General features: G+C 36.9%; 1 protein-coding gene across 4 annotated transcripts in view; it reads left to right on the plus strand.

The window, feature by feature from the left end:
• Positions 1–397: 397 nt before the first annotated feature.
• PCNX4 (pecanex 4) overlaps positions 398–20201 on the plus strand; it is a 42892-nt gene continuing 23088 nt past the window's right edge. The window contains exons 1-6 of one of the 4 annotated variants that reach the window (XM_046008727.1): positions 398–830; positions 12069–12813; positions 18792–18971; positions 19063–19577; positions 19784–19884; positions 20010–20132. In XM_046008727.1, coding sequence (XP_045864683.1) covers positions 12116–12813; positions 18792–18971; positions 19063–19577; positions 19784–19884; positions 20010–20132 — 1617 coding nt within the window. In that variant the 5' untranslated portion in view covers positions 398–830; positions 12069–12115. Of the gene's footprint in view, positions 831–12068; positions 12814–18791; positions 18972–19062; positions 19578–19783; positions 19885–20009; positions 20133–20201 lie in introns of those variants that run through there. The other 3 variants (XM_046008729.1, XM_046008728.1, XM_046008730.1) reach the window with 3 other exon arrangements.

Consider the following 20201-nt stretch of genomic DNA (forward strand, 5'->3'; position numbering starts at 1 on the left):
TTCCTTGCATTTAAAAATCTCACGGAGAAAAAGTATGCAACAAAGGGCAATAGCTAGCACGTATATTTAGTTCCAAATCTTCCAAGCCGAAACGGATGTATGAACTATTACTTAAAAAAGCACTTATTACCGTCGGTGTGCTGGGTGGTGATGGCCAAAGTGAGGATGTGGTTAATGGAATTTGAGAGACCGCGAGCTGTTGGACTCACACACTACACTCCAGGGCAGCAGTCTGACCACCCGCAAGCCAGAGCTCTCGAAATGGCTGCCGCACGTCAATCTGCCAGAAAGCGCTATCCACTCCGTCGGACACGTCACGTCACCAGGGAAACGGCGCTCTTGCGTAGGGGCGCGGTCCCGGGTGAAAGGGCAGGGCTTGCTGAGACCCTTCCCCCTCGCCTCGACGGTGGCCCGAGGCGAAGCTGGATCGGGAGAGACTCCCATGATACCTCAGCAAAGGAGTGTGGGCCCAAACCTGGAGTGAACGAAGCCCGCCTCTTCCCTACCTCCGCCTCGCCTACCCGGCGGCGGGGGAAGCGCCCCAGCGCGAGCACAAGCTGAGGGGCGGAGCGAGCCGAGCGCCCGAACCGCCCCCGAGCGAGATCTCGGTTCCGCGGCGGTGGCGCCCGCTAGAGTTGACGTTAGCTATGGAAACGCGGAGATGCCTCGGGTGCGATCGCCGTGAGTTGGTTGCCTGGCCGCTGGAGCTTCTCCGCCTCTGCGTTCGGGTCGCAGGCAGCCTCCGGGCGGGATCGCCCAACCCGGGTTTACCTGCAAAAATGCAGTTCCCGGGATTCCTTCGCGTCGCCTCTTCCCTCGGGTGACTCGAGGTACGTTCCATCCCCGACACCCACCTGGGGACTTACTTCTTAGGCACCTTAATTTCCAAGCCTATGCAGAGGCAAATTGTTCTTGCAGTTTGAAGTGCCAGATTTCTTGTTCTTCAAGTGCGATTGTTGCATTTTTTACACGGAAGGTGAACCCAGTGGCTAGAGGAATCAGTCCACTAGGACTTTAATTTTCTTTCAAAAGACTGCCTCAGCTTGTTGAGTTACTGCATTTTGTTTCTAAGAGACACTTGCGGAATGGAAAACGGTCCATTGAGTCTTGATTTAGTGATGTCCTTGTTACCCCAATAAAGTGTACAAATTGCGTCCCTTAGATAGTGCTGTACTCTTTCCTTACCTCCAACTAAACCGCGTTTGCCCCAACTTGGTCAATTTCTGACCCCCTGAACACAAATAACTCTTCCCCCCATCTGCTGCCTCTCTTCACAACTCTGTCAAGGACCAGTGTTTACATCAATGAAATCTACAATATCGGAGGTTATTTATCAGACAGAACTGTGAACTGATTATCTACTCTTTACCAGTCATTCTCTTTTATTCAGCCATATATATTTGTGTATATATACATGCATTTAGTGAATCATTTTACAACTAGAGCAAAGACCATCCTTTATATTATCGAGTGTCCACTGCCACCCATGCCAAGTCTCCAGACCCTGTCACAGCATCCAGAACCAGACTCATGACCAGATATTGCCATTTTAGTGATTTAACTGGGCACCTGGCAGCCACTCTTAAATTTCCTACTAGTTATTAACAGACAGTACATGGTTGGGGAACTTTTCTGTTTCTTTTTCCTTTGTAAGAACTTTGTTGAAATATAATTCACATTCCATAGACTTCAGTCATTAAAAGTGGACAATTCAACACCCGAAACTAATATTACACTGTATGTTAAATAACTGGAATTTACATTTAAAATTTTTTAAATGTATTAAAGATTTTTAAAAGTGTACAGTGGTTTTTAGTATATTCACAGAATTGTGCAAGTATTAGTACAATCAATTTTAGAACATCTTATCGCCCCTTCAAAAAGCCCTGTATCCTTTAGGAATTACTCCCTTCCATCCTTGTCACTATCCCCACCAGCCTTAGGCAAACATTAACTTGTATCTGTCTTTATAGATTTGCATGTTCTGGACATTTCATTTATAGGGAAGCATACAATATGTGACCTTTTGTGATTGTCTTCCTCTTAGCATTCTGTTTTCATGGTTCGTCCATGTTGTAGCATAAGTCAGTACTTCATTCTTGTTTATAGCCTAATAATATTACATCATATGGATATAACACATTTTATGTAATCTGTTGATGGACATTTTGGGTGTTTTCACTTCTTAGCTATTAATATTTCTGCTGTGAATGTTTGTGTACAAATTTTTTTGTAGGCTTATGTTCTCATTTCTCTTGGGTAAATATGCAGCAATAGAATTAATAGGTCATATGGTAACTCTATGGTTAGCATTTTTAGGAACTGCCAGACTGTTTTTGAAAGCAGCTGCACCATTTTACCTTATAACTTGAGGGTTTGGTTTTCTCCACAATCTCACCAATACTTTTTTTTAAATTTAATTTTATTTTTTCAGTGTTCCAAGATTCATTGTTCATGCACCACACGCAGGGTTCCATGCAACACATGCCCTCCTTAATACCCACCACCAGGCTCACCTATCCCCCAGCTCCCTCCGCTCTAAAACCCTGTCTGTTTCTCAGCGTCCACAGTCGCTCATGGTTCATCTCCCTGACCAATTTCCCCCACTTCCCTTCTCCTTTCCTTCTAACGTCCTCCATGCTATTTCTTATGTTCCACAAATAAGTGAAACCATATGGTAATTGACTTTCTCTGCTTGACTTATTTCACTCAGCATAATCTCCTCCAGTCCCCTCCATGTTGGTACAAAAGTTGGGTATTCATCCTTTTTGATGGCTGAGTAATACTCCATTGTGTATATGAACCACATCTTCTTTATCCATTCATCTTTCGAAGGCCATCTTGGCTCTTTCCACAGTTTGGAGATTGTGGACATTAAAATCCACGTGACTGGTTATCAAAAATAGTACTGGTGTGGAGGTTCTTCACCAGTACTATTTTTGATAGCCAGTTAAGTGGATTTGAAGTGATACCTTATTTCACTTTTGGTTTGCATTTCTCAAATGAGTGAGTAATGATGTGGAGCATTGTCTTGTGTGATTATTGGAGATTTGTATGGTATCCTTGGAGAGTGCCTACTTTAATCCTTTAAATTGGCTTATTTTTTTCACTATTAAATTGTAAGTGTTCTTTATATATTCTAGATGTAAGTCCCTTATCATATATATGATTTGCAAAAATTTTTTCCTATTTCGTGGGTTTTCATTTTCTTAATGGTGAGAACCTTTCCTTCTAGACACTTTCCCATTTGTGTTTCTTTATCTCTTACAAAAGTTTCCCATTTGACATTTTGGAGATTCCTCTCAGGCCCACTTTTCCCTGAAAACTCTTTTTCCCAAATTATCCTTCTATTTCTCTGGCCTCAAAAATGAAATTCCCTTTCATTTGTCAATGGCTTGGTATGATTTTAAAACTCAGCTACCAACTGATGTGGTGTGTTAAGTCACTTAATTTCACTGGTTCTCAGTTTTCTGTAAAGCAAGTTGGGTTTTTTGGGTTATCTGTGTAAATGGTACACTTCATTCACCTGACACTTGACTTTGAAAGAAAAATTTGTTAATTGCTTTGAATTGGTAAAATGTATGCAGAGCGGGAAGGGTAGATTGGGAGAGAAGTGTCAGCAGGGCCTGCTGCACATTTGTGATACGCTGATGTGACTTTTGGCTATTTTTTTTTAAAGATTTTATTTATGTATTTGACAGAGATCACAAGTAGGCAGAGAGGCAGGCAGAGGGGGGCGGGAAGCAGGCTCCCACTTGAACAGAGAGGCCGATGCAGGGCTCCATCCCAGGACCCTGGGATCATGACCTGAGCCGAAGGCAGAGGCCTCAACCCACTGAGCCACTCAGGCGCCCCTTGGCTATTTTCTACCATCTTATTTTTCCAAAAGGAATGGAATGTTAATAATTCATATTCTCGTGTTGTACATTTGAGAAGGGTGAATTATAGAACTGATAACTCATCATTCTATTTGTAAAGCTTTCCCAATATCTGCAATAAATAGATCCTTTGAGCTATCTACTTACCCTTTCCATCCAGTCATAGCTTTCTCTACAAACCAATTCCTGTGAATATACAGAATACTCTTAAATTCAAAGACCCTCCTAAAATCTTGAATTTGAATAAATACCATATTGTAGATCAAAGGGATGTTATTGTGCTTGTTCTTTTACTTTAAGACTCTTTAAGTGCTTGAGTAGATTTTCCTTTTTTTGGTGGGTCGAAGAGATTGCTTACTACATAATTGATAAACTATAAGCTGAAATATGTTTTTCATGTTTTAGCACTAAATGTCTTTTAAAGACTCTTCAAGAATTTAGCTGTTTGTCCCTGATATGGCATTTAGTCAAGATTCGTAGAGTGTTTTCTGATTTATAGGGATAGCTACCTTTGCATCTCTAGATTCCTACTGATACCCTCAACAGTTAGCACTTGGCTATCAAAAAAGTCCACAGGTGCTTTCTTATTAGAACTGATCTAACAGGAATAGGTCATTTTATCCAGGGCAAATGAGAGCATACTTTTTGAGTACTAAGGTGTAAGCCATTTTGTTTCTTTTCCAGACCTGAAGTTTTTTGTTTTCCACTTTAGTAAAGGTGTGATGCTTAGAAAAGTAGAACTTCAGTATATTTCTTTTTAGATTTTTAAAAATACTTTTTAGGAATGTGGATGAGGATATTCTATATATTACTGACAAGTTTGTGTAGGCATTTTGTAAATAAGCAGGAATTACTTTTTCTTGAGAAGTTAATTTTGTTTAATAATTTTATGGTATTTATAAACTAACTTTGTATATTGTTTATTCTCTTGATAATGAAAATTAAAATAATTCCAGAGTTATTTTTACCAGTAATAATTATTTGAGAGGGAAATGATCTCTATCCCACTGGATTATAAACTTCTTTAGATCAGAGGGTGGCCTATTACCATAACCTAGTACATCGTAGGTATTCAAAAGTTTAAATGTGTGGAAAGTACTAAATTTTCATTTAGCTATTTCTCTATGAAAGGAAGGTTAACACATTTGTCTATATTAACAAATGTCAGAATGAACACTTTAATCCTCAGTGCTTCAAGAACAAGTTAACATAGAGGGAGAAAAAAAGATTATAACATATGTCAGAGTTAATATCCTTCAAATTTAAAAAGTTCTTTCAAATTAATAAGAGAAGTGAACACTTTAAAAGAAAAAGAGGCGGGGCGCTTGGGTGGCTCAGTGGGTTAAGCCTCTGCCTTGGGCTCAGGTCATGGTCTCAGGGTCCTGGGATGGAGCCCCCAATCAGGCTGTCTGCTCAGCGGGGAGCCTGCTCAGTGGGGAGCCTGCTTCCCCCTCTCTGCCTGCCTTTGTCCCTACTTGTGATCTCTCTCTCTGTCAAATGAATAAATAAAATCTTAAAAAAAAAAAAAGAGGCAAAGGGCGTGCAAAGGCAATTTACAAAGAAATTAAATGACGTTTGTCTGCAGTACACACATATACGTGTAGTGAATATTCTCAGAAAGATAAACCATGTTACTGAAATAATAATTGGATTCTATAAAAAGGAACATCTAGGGGTTAAAGATGTACTCTTAGGAATTGAAAATATGAGAGCAAAGATTGAATAAAATTTGACAAATAGGATAGAGTAAGTTTTTTGAAGGTATAATAAAAATACAGCTGAGGTACAGTTATAGAAGTGCCCAATAAGTAAGTGTGGATTCAGTGTCAACTCACAACTGTTAAGATGGCTACTAGAAAAAGAAAAGAGAAAGAAAAATAACAGACGTTGGGAAGGATGTGGAAAAATTAGAACCTGTGTAAAGTGTTAGTAGGATGCAAAGTAGTGTGTCTGCTATGGAGAACAGTGTGGAAGGTCCTCAAAAAATTAAAAATAGAGCTACCATATGATCCAGCAATCCAACTTCAGGGAATTTATCTGAAAGAATTGAAATCAAAATCTTGAAGACATATTTGCTCTCCTGTGTTCACTGCAGCATTATTCACTATAGCCGAAAATCAGAAATAACCCACTGTCTATCAACAGATGAATGGATAAAGAAAATGTGTTATATACATACAATGGAAAATTATTTAGCCTTAGAAGGGAAGGAAATCCTGCCATTTGTGATCACATAGATAAGCCTTGAAGACATTATGGTAAATGAAATAAACCAGTCAGAACAAGACAGATACTGCGGGATTCTTCTTATATGAGAATATAAGATATTCTCATATTCATAAATATTCTTTCTTATATCTAAAATTGTCAGATTTACAGAAACAGAGTAGACTGAAGGTTGCCAGGAGCTTAGGGGAGGAAGAAACAGGAAGAAGACTTGCTATATAAAGTTTTAGTTTTACAATATGAATAAGTTCTAGAGATCTGTACAATATTCTGTTGCTACTTAACAATGAGATTATACAATGTATTATACACTTAAAATTTTAAGAGGGTAAATCTCATGTTAAGTGTTCTTATCATAAAAAAAATCTGAATCCAATAGAACAGAAAAAGGAAGTGTAGGTTCAATGAATGAAATTGACCAATCCATAAAAATAATGTGATAGGTTAAAAACAAGTAAATTTCACTAAATAAAAATCAGACGATTAGCTAAAACTTACGTTTTTAGAAATTCTGTTTGCCAAACTAAGAAAACTATAAATTTATTGTAATCTCCCCAAACTGCTACTTTGTTATCTTTTTGCTTGTTTATTTGTTTGTTTGTTTTAAGGGATTTTTCACATTGATATCTTGCCTGATTCCTGCATTAAAGTTGAAAAATAAAAATTCTCCCCAGTACATTGCCAAATTGATCTGTTTCTCCCCTTTCTGGATAATGCATAAGAAACATGGCTCGAATTCCAAACAAAGCAGCGTTTCTATGGCTACTTTGTTGGCCCACTTTCAGAGTAGCATATGAAGAAAGCATATGGCCAAAATCAATGTTTTGATGCCATCTTTATCCCGTAACCTTTCTTTTCATGACACTTTTTCTTCCCCTAAGTCTTGAGACATTTTTCATTTTAACATGTTGGAGGCAGCAGCCATAAAAATGCACCAGTCTGGGAACTGTCTCTGAGAATATATGCCAAAATCTCATTCAGGAACTAAGTTTTAATTGTTCTGATTTTCCTTTCCATTCTACTAATCCAGATTAGGATTTAGAAGGTTTTTCTGTATAAATGTTAAATGCTGCTTCCTATGAAGAAAATATTTTTTAAATATTCCAGGATCTGTAATTAAATTAAAAATCACATAGTACCAGTTTATCATAATTTTTAAAATTTAATTTAATTTTTTTTTCAGTGTTCCAAGATTCATTGTTTATGCACCACACGCAGTGCTCCATGCAATATGTGCCCTCCTTAACACCCACCACCAGGCTCACCCAACTCTCTACCCCTCTCCCCTCCAAAACATTCAGTTTGTTTCTCAGAGTTCACAGTCTCTCATGGTTTGTCTCCCCTCTGATTTCCCCCAACTCACTTCTTTCCTTCTCCTAGTGTCCTCTGTATTATTCCTTATGCTCCAAAAGTAAATGAAACCTTATGATAATTGACTCTCTCTGCTTGACTTACTTTACTCATAATTTTTGCTTTAATGAATTTCTAGTATTTGTTGTGCCACAATTCCCTTTTATCCTTAAAATATTAGAAAGAAAATACCCATACTAGAAATAAGCGTACTTGCTACTTGTCAAATTTCCAACTTCCCCTTTAAACAATAGTGTTAAATGTTTTCTTTTAATCATCTTACTTAAGCTCTACCATTAATGTATTATATTCCTCTCTATACCAAGGTATTTTACTACATATTACGGAGAATTGGAAGTGTCTCAAGATTTGGCCTCTGCCCACAAATAACTTATTGGTAGAGAAAAGACATACATAATTTAAAAATAACACGTGAAATGGTGAACAATACAAGAAATGCCCTATGTTGATACATGTTACAAGATGAGTAGTATGAACAAGCAATGTTTGATATGCAGAGAGAAGAGAGGGTTCTGGGGAATTTTCAGAAAGGATTAGACTCAATCTTTAAAGCTGACCAAGAATACCAATTAGGGAAAGGAAGAAAGGACATCCCACACCAAGGAAAGGGCATGAGCAGAAGCACCCAGAAGGAAAAGGGCAGGATGTATTTGTGGGGCATAGGGCTGAGAATTTTAGAGGTTATGTGGTCATTTGAAGAGATATAAAACTGTTCTATGTAAAATACACAAGCACACCCTACCTACCATGTATGCTCTCTGGAACTTTTCATACCCATACAAACTATACATAACCATGGATTATGTATACACCTCAGTGTGTATACTTTTTTTTAAAAAAATGCAAATGAGATCATCAATGTGTTTATTTTACTTTTCAGCATTTTATGGCATCATTCTGTTTCCACATCAATAATGGATCTTCAGAATATCTCACTGTTTGGAATATAATCACAGAGTATTCTGTCAAATGAGTAAGAGCTTAAACTAAGCTCTACCAAAGATTCTGAAGTACATGCAGCTAGATAATCTGGTTTATAAGGTGTCTTCAGTTTCTGTCTTCCTTTCCCATTGAGCCATCTCACCTTGTTCCTGATTGCTCCAGTGGAACAAGAGGGACCAGGTTTTACCTAACTCTCTGGGAAAATTCCAGGCATATCTGGTCTCTTTTAAAAGCCTAGGACAGACATCCAACTTCCTTTTCCTTTCTGATAGCATCTTCTGTAGATAATTGAAATCAAAATATTTGTGCCTGCTCACAGGAGTATGCCCTTACTTACCCTTTGGCTTCTGTAGAACAACCCTATCAGAATAGGGGAGTACCTTGAGCCTGCCATCAGGACAGGAGTTAAGCTCATTCAGAGGGGGGAACCAGTCTTTTCATTCCTTGAGATTGAACCATCAACGACTAAGGTTCCATTTGGCCCTGCAGTTCTGTTATTTTGTGAGTACTTGCAGGGCTGCCATGTAAGTAAAAGCTATGACTTATTCTGTGTAGAATTAAGACCAATGGCCAGAAGATAAAAAAATGGTGAGTGTTTACAACTAAAGAACTTCCTAACAGTACAATAAAAGGTTCTCTAAAGTAGTAATAATTTTTAAAAATATTTTATTTATTTATTTGACAGAGATCACAAGCAGGCAGAGAGGCAGGCGGGGAGTGGGAGGCACAGGGGAGGAGGCTCCCTGCTGAGCAGAGAGCCTGATGCTGGGCTCAATCCCAGAACCCTGGGATCATGACCTGAGCTGAAAGCAGAGGCTTTAATCAAACACTGATCCACCCAGGTGCCCCTAAAGTAGTAATTCTTAATTGTGACCCCCCAAACTTTTCATGATGCCTGAAAGCTCTCTCTAGGACTGATACTGGTTGGGTAGAACTGACTTGTAGAAATACTGTTTTAAACTGAAGAAAGAACAGGGAAGGAAGGCAGGCAGGCAGGCTATCTTAAGATGGCTTTAAATCTGTGCATGTGTGGTAAAATACATATATAATTTGTACTGTCTTAACCATTTTTAAGCATATAGTTCAGTGGTATTAACTACATTACCCTGTAGTAAAGTCATCACTACCATTCATCCCTGTGACTCTTCTCATCTTGTGAAACTTTATGCCCATTAAACAGTAACTCCCATTCTCTTTCCTCATCCCATGGCAACCACCATTCAACTTTCTATGATTTTGACAACTCTAAGTACCTTGTCTTAGTGAGATTATGTACTGTTTATCTTATTGTGACTGACTTATTTTGCTTAGCATAAGGCCCTTAAGGTTCATCCATGCTATAGCATGTGGCAGGATTTCCTTCCTTTTTAAGGTTGAAAAAATGTCCATTATATGTATATACCACGTTTTGTTTATCCATACATCCTTTGGTGGACACTTGGGTTGCTTCCATGTTTTAGTTATTGTGAATAATGTTGCTATGAACACGAGTAACAAATATTTCTTTGATACCCTGCTTTCAGTTCTTTGGGGTATATATACAGAAATCAAAAACCTGGATCATATGGTAATCCAATTTTTAAGTTTTTAGGAGCCACTGTACTGTTTTCCGCAACACTTAAACCATTTGATATTTCCACCAATAGCACACAAGGGTTCTAGTTTTCCACATGCTAACCAATACATGTTGTTTTCTGTTTTTCTAATAGTAGCCATCTAAATAGCTGTGAGGTGGTATTTTGTTGTAGTTTTGATTTGCATTTCTCTAATGATTAGTAGTGTTGAGCATCTTTTCATGCATTTGTTGCCATTTGTATATCTTCTTTGAAGAAATGTCTATTCAAGTCCTTTGCCAATTTTTGAATTTGTTTGTTTTGTTGTTGAGTCTTAGGAGTTCTCTATATATTATGGATAGTTATCCCTTATCAGATGGATATATGATATGATATGCAGATATTTTCTCCCATTCTGTGAGTTGCTTGTTCACTCTGTTGATAGTGTCTTTGATGCACATAATTTTAAAATTTTCATGAAGTTTAATTTGTCTATTTTCCTTTTGTTAACCTGTACCTTTGGTGTCATATCCAAGAAGTCATTGCCAAATCTAGTATTGGAAGCTTTTGTCCTATGTTTTCCTTTAAAAGCTTTATTGCTTTAGGTCTTAACAGGTCCATTTTGAGTTAATTTTTGTGTGTGATGTTAAGGGTCTAATTTCATTCTTTTGCTTATGGATACTCAGTTTTCCTGACACCATTGAATGGTCTTAGTACTCTTGTCAAATATTTTACCATATATGTGAGTATTTATTTCTGGGTTTTCTATTCTATTTCATTGACCTCTAGGTCTTACTTTATGAAGTTAGCTTTAAACTTAATTTTTCTTTTCCAGCCCAGAATGTGATCCCTGAATAATACATGGCTAGCTATCTTGTGTTAGGCAACTGTTTTTCAGAATATGCTACTAAGTGTATCCCAGGAAAAGGAAAAGTCAAAGAGAAGAGAACCTGTTATTTGATACTTAGATTTTTAAAAAATATTTTATTTTTGTAAAGTAATCTGTATACCCAAAGTGGGGCTCAAACTCGAGAATCATATGCTCTACCAACTGAGCTAGCCCAGCACCCCGAAACTTAGAATTTTGTGGCCCTGAAATGGAAATAATCTAGACTATAGCACATACAGATCCTATTATTGTTTCATGTTTTTCTAGTTTGGGTGGGTTTTGGAAACTGATAACAGAGAAAGTAAAAATTGAATCAGAAGGTAGTTTGCTTATGGTAACATAGCTAATAATAAGCATTTAGTCAGACACCTGGAGTCCTTTGATTTCTAGTTTATTGTTCTTTCTACTGCATGTTGAACTGTTAGTGGCTTTTTATAGAAATGTTACTATTTTAACAGGATTTGACTTTTTAAATTCTCAGAAAATCCTAAGTTTACTGTAATTGCTAAATGATGTGACTAACAGTATTTCTATTTCTTTTTCCACTTCTATTTTCAGTCCAATTCAAGGGAATTAAAAAGAATATCCTCATTTTATAGAGCAGGGTTTGGCCAACTATGGCTCACAGGTTGAGTCTGGTCCACAGGTATAGGTAAAAATAACATAAAGCTTTACTGGAACATAACCACTCCTGTTCATTTATTTATTTATTATCTATGGCTTCTTTTCTGCTACAACAGTAGAATTGAGTCATTGTAGCTGAGATATGGTCCACAAAGCCTAAAATATTTACTCTTCAGCCCTTAGAGAAAAATTTTGCTGACCCTTAAAACAGAGGGAAAGTTTAAAAACAAACATCAAAAACTCTTAGGAAAACGATTAGTTAAACCACTGGCAGATTTGATTTGAGAGCACTGGCTTTTTGAACTTATCTTTGACTTTGAAATCTAAAAATGTTCCTTTAAGATCTAATCCCCAATGTTAGTTCTAGATAAATTAATAATTAATATGTTTCTTTTTCAAGTAAAAAACAACTTCAGAACTATTTGTTTGGTGCCACGTGTGTGTCAGGCAATGGGAAGGAGCTAGAGATGTGAAGTTCTAAATCCTGCCCTTGAAGGAATTAAGGAGATAAAAATGGAAATGTGGGGTTTCCCCTCATCTTTTAAGTATGACATTGTCAAGTAGTGACTTTTTTCTTTTTCTTAGAGACTGCTGTATTACAGAAGAGGATGTGACTTTCAGAATAATCCTGAATGAGAAGGATGAGTCCAGATGTGCCTCTACTGAATGATTACAAACAGGACTTCTTTCTGAAGCGCTTTCCTCAGACTGTTCTTGGAGGCCCTCGGTTCAAATTAGGCTATTGCGCCCCTCCTTACATATATGTTAATCAAACTGTCCTTTTTCTGATGCCATGGGTTTGGGGTGGATTAGGAACACTCTTGTATCAGTTGGGCATTTTGGAAGACTATTACACAGCAGCTCTTTCAGGTGGACTAATGCTTTTTGCGGCAATTATCATCCAGTTCACAAGTTTATATGCCAGAAACAAATCGGTGACAGTAGAAAGAATGCTAACCACAGATATCTTAGCAGAGGAAGATGAACATGACTTTACAAGTTGTGCTGGCACTGAGACTATCAAATTTCTAATTCCTGGCAAGAAATATATAGCCAATACAGTTCTTCATTCTTTTCTTGCTGGGTTAATGTGTGGTCTTGGAACATGGTATCTGCTCCCAAACAGAATATCCCTGCTGTATGGCAGTACAGGAGGTACTGTTCTGCTGTTTGTCTTTGGATGGATGACATTATGTATAGGAGAATATTCATTAATTGTAAACACAGCTGCAGAGACTGCGACTTTCCAAACCCAGGATACTTACGAAATCACTCCTCTTATGAGACCTCTTTATATTTTTTTGTTTGTTTCTGTAGATCTTGCACACAGGTAATAAGCTGTCAGATACTTTATAACTTGCTTTTTGGTTGTTGTTGTTTTTAAATATTTTATTTATTTATTTGACAGAGACACAGTGAGAAAGGGAACAGAAGCAGGGGAAGTAGGAAAGGGAGAAGCAGGCTTCCCGCAGAGCGCGGAGCCCAATGCAGGGCTTGATCCTGTGGGATCGTGAAATGAGCGGAAGGCAGACACTTAACAACTGAGCCACCCAGGAGCCCCTACTTGCTTTGTTTTTAAGGATACACAGTATAAGCTCATCACTAGTATTAAAAAAAATGAACCTGTGAATTGAAAGTCATCAAGACCAAACCACTGGATAATAGGTTTTTCTGATGATTAATCTCTTAGGAGTAATCTCTGTTAAATATTCATACCAAAGCAGTAATTAAACCTTATTGAAAAGTAAAAAGAAAACCTTTTATAAGGTACGATAAATAAACAAAATTTTAGTTCTGTGTTTCACTTTCAATAACAAGCTATGAATCTATAACATAGCCTGGCTGAGACCTATGAAAAGAGATGGAACTTTCCTATGAGGGTCTAGTGAAGAATTTAAAATTTATATACATAAATATTATGTACAAATTGAGTGAATTTAAGATGAATAACATTTTTTTTAGAGATTTTATTTATTTATTTGACAGAGATCACAAGTAGGCAGAGAGGCAGGCAGAGAGAGAGGAGGAAGGCTCCCCACGGAGCAGAGAGCCCAATGAGGGGCTCCGTCCCAGAACCCTGGGATCATGACCTGAACCGAAGGCAGAGGCTTTAACCCACTGAGCCACCCAGGCGCCCCAACATTTCTAAATTTGTTGTAGTAACTATGTAGAAGGGATGTTGATTTTTTTTTATTTGCTATAGTAGAAAAATAGAACACAGTTGTTAAACAAAATTGTTTACCAAAATGTTTACAAATTGTTGGATAATCCCCTTTGCTTACCTTTTCTAAATCTGACTTTTATTTCTGTTTCTGTAGATTGCAGCTTTCTCTTTCACAGGTTCCTGTCTGGGTAGAAATGTATAGACATGTAATGAACTGAATTTTATGTCCCGTATGTTAAAGCCCTTACCTCAGTGGTATTTGGAGATAGGATCTTTGGGAGGTAATTAGGAAAATGAGGGTAGAGCCCTGATCTGATGGGATTAGTACTCTTTTAAGAAGAAACGGGGGTGGGGGGGGGTGGGGGGGGTGGGGGGGGGTGGGGGGGTGGGCTTGATCTCTCTCCCTCTCCACTGTATGAGGATACAGTGAGAAGGCTGCTGTCTGCAAACCAGGAAGAGAGTTCTCAGCAGAATCTGACCATGCTGGCAATACTGATCTTGGACTTTCAGCCTCCACTGGTATTTTATTATGACAGCCCAAGCTGATTAAAGACAGATTTTGATACCAAGAGGTGGGTTGCTCCTGCAACAGATACCTAAAAATGTGGAAGTGGCTTTGAAATTGGGTAGTAGAGGCTGGAAGACTTTGAGGTGCGTGCTTGAAATACGTACTTACAGGCATTTCTGGTGAGGTCTTAGAAATGAGAACCTGTTACTGGAAACTGGAGGAGAGGTGATTCTTATTATTAAGTGGCACAAAACTTGGCCGAACCACTTTCTAATGTTTGTGGAAAGTAGAACTTGAGAGTGATGTAATTGAATATAGAGGTGAGGAGATTCTAAGCAACTGGTTGAAAGAAGAGTTTGGTTCCTCCTGACTGCTTATATGAAAGGAGAGATGAACTGAAGAAGGAATTGATAAGCAAAAATGAACCAGAACTTGAACGTTTGGAAAATTTTTGGCCTATACATATTGCAAAAAAAATGAGAAAGCATGTTCTGAAGTGAGCACCAAGGGTGTGACTGGACTACCACTAAATTAAGAGTTTATGGGGTTGTATGAACAAAAATGCTGTCAGTTTCAACAGAAACTTTTCCTCTGAAAAGGGTCAGACAAGATGAAATAAACTAAGGCTGTTAGACTTCTTAGATTTGATAGGTGTTTAAGAAGAGGAAAAAATGACCACAAAAGTGATTCAGAGATTGTCAGGGCTACTTTCTTGGTTTCAACAAACTAAAAGCTGGAGGTTTTGGGGCTGGTACTGCCCTGCAGAGCCTTGGGGGTGGGACCCCCACCTGGAGCTGTTTGAGGCCTGGAGGGCAGAGTATGAAACAAAAGAAGATTCTTTCCCAGCCTTGGGATCTAATGGAATTTGCCTTGCTAGGTTTTGGACTTCTTTGGAGCATGTCACCCCTTGCTTCTTTCCTGCTTCTCCCTTTGGGAATAAGAATGTCCATTCTGGGGCTGTCGTGCCATTTTATTTTGGAAGCACATAAATTATCTGATTTCGCAGGTTCACAGCTAGAGAGGGATTTTGGCTCAGGTTAGGGTGTACCTTGAGTCTCAACCTGTATCTGTTTTAGATGGTAGACAAACTGTGGACTTTAGAGTTGATGCTGGAATTTTTTAAGACTGTTGGGATGGGATGCATATATTTTGCACATAAGAAGAACATGAAATATTTTGCACGTAAGAAGAACATGAAAAGACTGGGGTGGAATATTAAGGAATAAATGTATGTGCCCCCTCAAAATTCGTATGTTGAAGCCCTAACCCCCAGTGTGAGAGATTTGGAGATGGGGGTCTTTGAAAGGTAGTTGGGTCATCAGGGTGGTCCTACTCTAATGGGATTGGTACCATTATAAGAAGAGAGACCAGAGAGCTTGATATCTTTCTCTCCACCATGTAAGGATGCAGTGACAGGTTGGCTATCTGGAAGCCTTGAGGAGTGTCCTCATCAGAACCCAACCGTGGTGGCAGTTTGATCTTCCTGCCTCTAGAACTATGAGAAATAAACTTCTATTGTTTAAGCCACCTGGTCTGTGGTATTTTGTTATGGTAGCCTAAAATAAGACAAGACATTTAAAAAATATTTAACCAGTTTTTGTACTGACACTGAACTATTCTTAGGGGACCATTCGCTATTCCCTAAATCTAGTTGTGCTACATTTATGGACCAGAGGGCACTATAATATCCTTGTTGTTCTTCACCTAATCACGTATGTAAGGGGGAGAATTAGTTTATGGGAAATCCATTTATAATGGGTCTGTTAGTTCTTAGCCATAAAATATACTACAGTTAAATACTTGGTTTTGAAAAGTTAGCAGTAAATTTGAGTTTCAGTGTATATATATACATTCGTCCCCTTCTAAAATATTTAAGTTTATAAGATTATTTTAAGAATTTAGATTCTTGAGTTACTGTCTCACTGTGTTATTTTTGAGATCAGAAATTACATACCTGCCTATAGTACATCTTTGCATTTAAAATGATGTCCTGAGTTCTTTAATTTTTAAAAAAAAAATCTGTTAATTCATAATTTGGTTACCTTGACCTTCTGCATTACTTATTTCTAAGTGAAAGAGCATAAATATTTTTTACTGATTCTAGTTGGATTTAATATACAGTTTTAATGTTTGCAGTTCGATCATTACAAAGAGGTTTTTTTTTCAACTTAAGACAAAAGCCTGCCCAAATCTATTTTTATAGAAAAAGATGACATGTTTATGCAGAACAATTACCTCCCACTTGACTTACAATGTACCATATGTAGGCTAATTGAATTTAAATTTTAAAAAAAGAAATTTGATCAAAATAATCAAGATGATCTTTATATAGTAGCTATGATACTGCAAGTAAATAATGTATGAAATGTGTGCACTGTACAAGTTTGGACAGTTGTCAAATATATCAAATTGTGTCTTAATTTTATTTCAGAGAATGTAAAAGTTGAAGAGACAAGCCTCACAGTATAATAATATTTTCTCTTTCCGCATTCTTTATTTTACCCAGTACACTTGTATATTAACAATTTTAAATAACTTTTTCTGTGCTTTTTTTTATTAAGGACAAGTGTTAAACCCATAGTTTTTAGTTCATAGACTCTCAGGAATTGTTTCAATGAATGATGCATATTTATGTTATCTTAGCCACTATAAACATCTTTTTTCTGGGCATGTGGATCTTAGTGAGTATATAGAATTTGAAATATTTTTATGATTGTTAGATTCAAACAAAGTTTTTTTCTTGAGGGCTTAGATATTTTGCTCTAGAAAATTCATGTTACATATCAGAAATATAATGTAAACATATTTTCATATAAAAGACTTAACCACAATAATCATATTATTTGAGTAGGAGTCATACAGGAAAGTGATCATGACGTTTGGTTGCTTAAATTACATATGCTTGTATTTGTGTATGATACTCTTGTATATAAATAGATTTTCTATATCATTGCGTAAGAACAAAAAGATTTGGGGAGGTTAAATTAAATTTGGGTAAAATATTTCCTGAATATATATTATTTTTACACAAAATATAATATCCTTGATATATTAGAAAGAGAAATGTTAACAGTCTTTAAGAAGAAAAATAACTACAGATCTGCATGTCTTCCTTGACCTTCCTGCAGTTTATTGTGTGTGGTTTGATTTTCCTTTTTGGTACTTGAGCATTTTCTTCCCAGAATGAAATGTATTTTAAAACTACATTACAAAAGTATTGTCCTCTAATTTAGCATCATATTGTTAACCTTGTATTCATTAATTCTCTGCTTATAAAAATTTGAAGGACATACATTATGAGACAGAGTGCATTAGCTGACATAGTCCTGATATCTGTGTGAGCAAACACATTATGTCATTATTATAGCCATAGTTGCTATACATTTGCTTCTGGGCTTAACATACACTTAAGTGGGTAATTATTACAGAAGGTGCCTTCTCCTTGACTTTGATTCCTAGCAGCTCAGGTATTCAAGTATAATTATGCTATAAGTTTTGAGATTTAGTTTTCTTTTTTGCAAGTTATCTTTAGAACATTGTAAGTATTAGGACATTATTAGTTTCCAGACAAAATGTTTGGTCAGCTTTATTCCAAAAATACTAGTAATATATTGATAGTGCTTATTCTTCTATGCTTTAAGTTTTTATTAAATTATTTAAAACATATAATATTATATTTGGGTAACTGGTAAATGCTATGCCAGGAACCAATTTTTCCACTTTATAGAGCCATCTCTAATTTATGAGATTGTATTTTACAAGTTTGTATTCTCAAATCCATACCATTTGTATAAAATGAAAACAATATTATAAATGCTAGTTAAGTTCCCAGGCTAACCCACAGAGATACATTCATGACCTAATGTTGCTGACTTCTGATATTAATTATACTGACCTTAAATTCTGGGACCTAAGGTCAAGACAGTTATGGGGGTGAGGATGGAGTAGGAGAACAAGAAGAGTACTCTCTGCTAGCTACTAATGGTTAAGAACATCAATAAGATTTGGCCTTCCCAGAATTATAATTTTAAATTAGAAAATTTTAAATTCTGAAGAATCATTGGTAGAACTTCAGGCAATGTAGTTTAGATAATTAAGGATGAAATTTTTTTTTTAAAGATTTTATTTATTTATTTGACAGAGAGAGAGATCACAAGCAGGCAGAGAGAGAGGAGGAAGCAGGCTCCCCACTGAGCAGAGAGCCCAATGCGGGGCTCGATCCCAGGACCCTGAGATCATCACCTGAGCTGAAGGCAGAGGCTTTAACCCACTGAGCCACCCAGGCGCCCCAAGGATGAAATGTTTTTACTGTGGTCTCAGTTCAGTTTTAAAAATCCCTAAATTCAATTTTATTCAGTAAATTGGTTTTAATTACTTTTCCTTCTTTCCACATTTGAATCCACATGTTTTCTAAGTGCTAATCTCATACACAATTGAGTAGGGATAGTTGCTGATAAGGGGGAAGGACAATGGTCACAATTTATAAATGTTGCTCTTTTGCAGTTTGGGACTAGGATCTTTTTGTAAATGTTCCTTTGTTTTAGGGAGTGGGTTGCATGTGTTGTTTTGTTTTTCCTGGGAAGATCCTCTTCTGTATATTATTTGGTATGATTTAAATGTTTCCTTTTTCTTACAGGTTTTTGGTAAATATACCAGCTCTAGAACAAGTGAATCAGATTTTACACATCTTATTTATATTTTTACCCTTTCTGTGGGCACTCGGGACTCTGCCCCCGCCTGACTCACTTTTCTTATGGGCTATGGAGCAGGTTTTAGAGTTTGGCCTTGGAGGTTCATCTATGTCGACACACCTCCGGTAATTATTTTAAATATTAAAGTTCTATGTGATTTATTCTTAAAGTGCAATCTTTCTTTTCGAGCAAATCTTTTTTTCTTTTTCTCTGCAGGTTGTTAATAATGTTCATCATTTCTGCTGGAACAGCTGTAACATCGTATTTCATTCCCAGCACTGTTGGTGTGGTTCTTTTCATGACTGGACTTGGGTTCTTACTGAGTCTTAACCTAAGTGACATGTGTCTTGTCTTCAAACACAGTGTGACTAGACACGGAGTTGGAACCAAATCTAAGGCTTTACCCAGTGGTTCAGAAAAACAGTTTACTTGGAAGGAATGCCTTTTCTACATCATCGTATTAGTCTTGGCTCTCATAGAAACTAGTCTGCTGCATCATTTTGCTGGTTTCTCACAGATTTCCAAAAACAGTCCTCAGGCTATTATTGGCTATGTTTTGATGATATTGCTTATAATACTGTGGATACTTAGAGAAATTCAAAGTGTCTGTATCTTTGGAATTTTCCGAAACCCTTTCTATCCAAAGGATGTGCAAACTGTGACTTTATTCTTAGAAAAGCAAACAAGGCTTGTGAAGATTGGTGTTGTCAGACGGATTTTGCTAAATCTAGGTAGGAAGATAAAAGCTACTAACTTTGTGTTATATCTAGGAAGTATACAAAAATATGGAATTCCCATGTTTTTGCAATATGCAACATACAGGCATTTATTTGTTTATATTTTGGTTTATTAGTTTTTTCAGTTAACTGCTTAAATGTGCTCATAAAAATCATTAACCAAAATATTAAATTTGTCTCTTTTTTTTTGTTTGTCCTAGTATCACCCTTTGCTATGATAGCATTTCTTTCATTGGACAGTTCCTTACAAGGGCTCCACTCTGTGTCTGTCTCCATTGGATTCACGAGAGCTTTTAGAATGGTAATCCTTTTAAGCACTTAATAGTATTTTTGTACTGCTAAGTTTAATTGCAGTTTTGCTTATTTTGACAGTTTACTTAAATTTATCAAATTCTACTTGATAAAGTGATAATTTGTATACCACAGGTATGGCAGCATACAGAAAATGCTTTATTGGAGACAGTCATTGTATCAGTAGTACACTTGTTGATCTCCAGTACGGATGTGTGGTGGAACAGAAGTGTGGATACAGGAATCAGACTTTTACTAGTAAGCATATGTTTTATTAGCTTTATTGAGATATAGTTCACATACCATAAAATCATCTACTTACACATT

Source organism: Meles meles, chromosome 6 (assembly GCF_922984935.1).
Source record: "Meles meles chromosome 6, mMelMel3.1 paternal haplotype, whole genome shotgun sequence".
Taxonomy (NCBI): Eukaryota; Metazoa; Chordata; class Mammalia; order Carnivora; family Mustelidae; genus Meles; species Meles meles.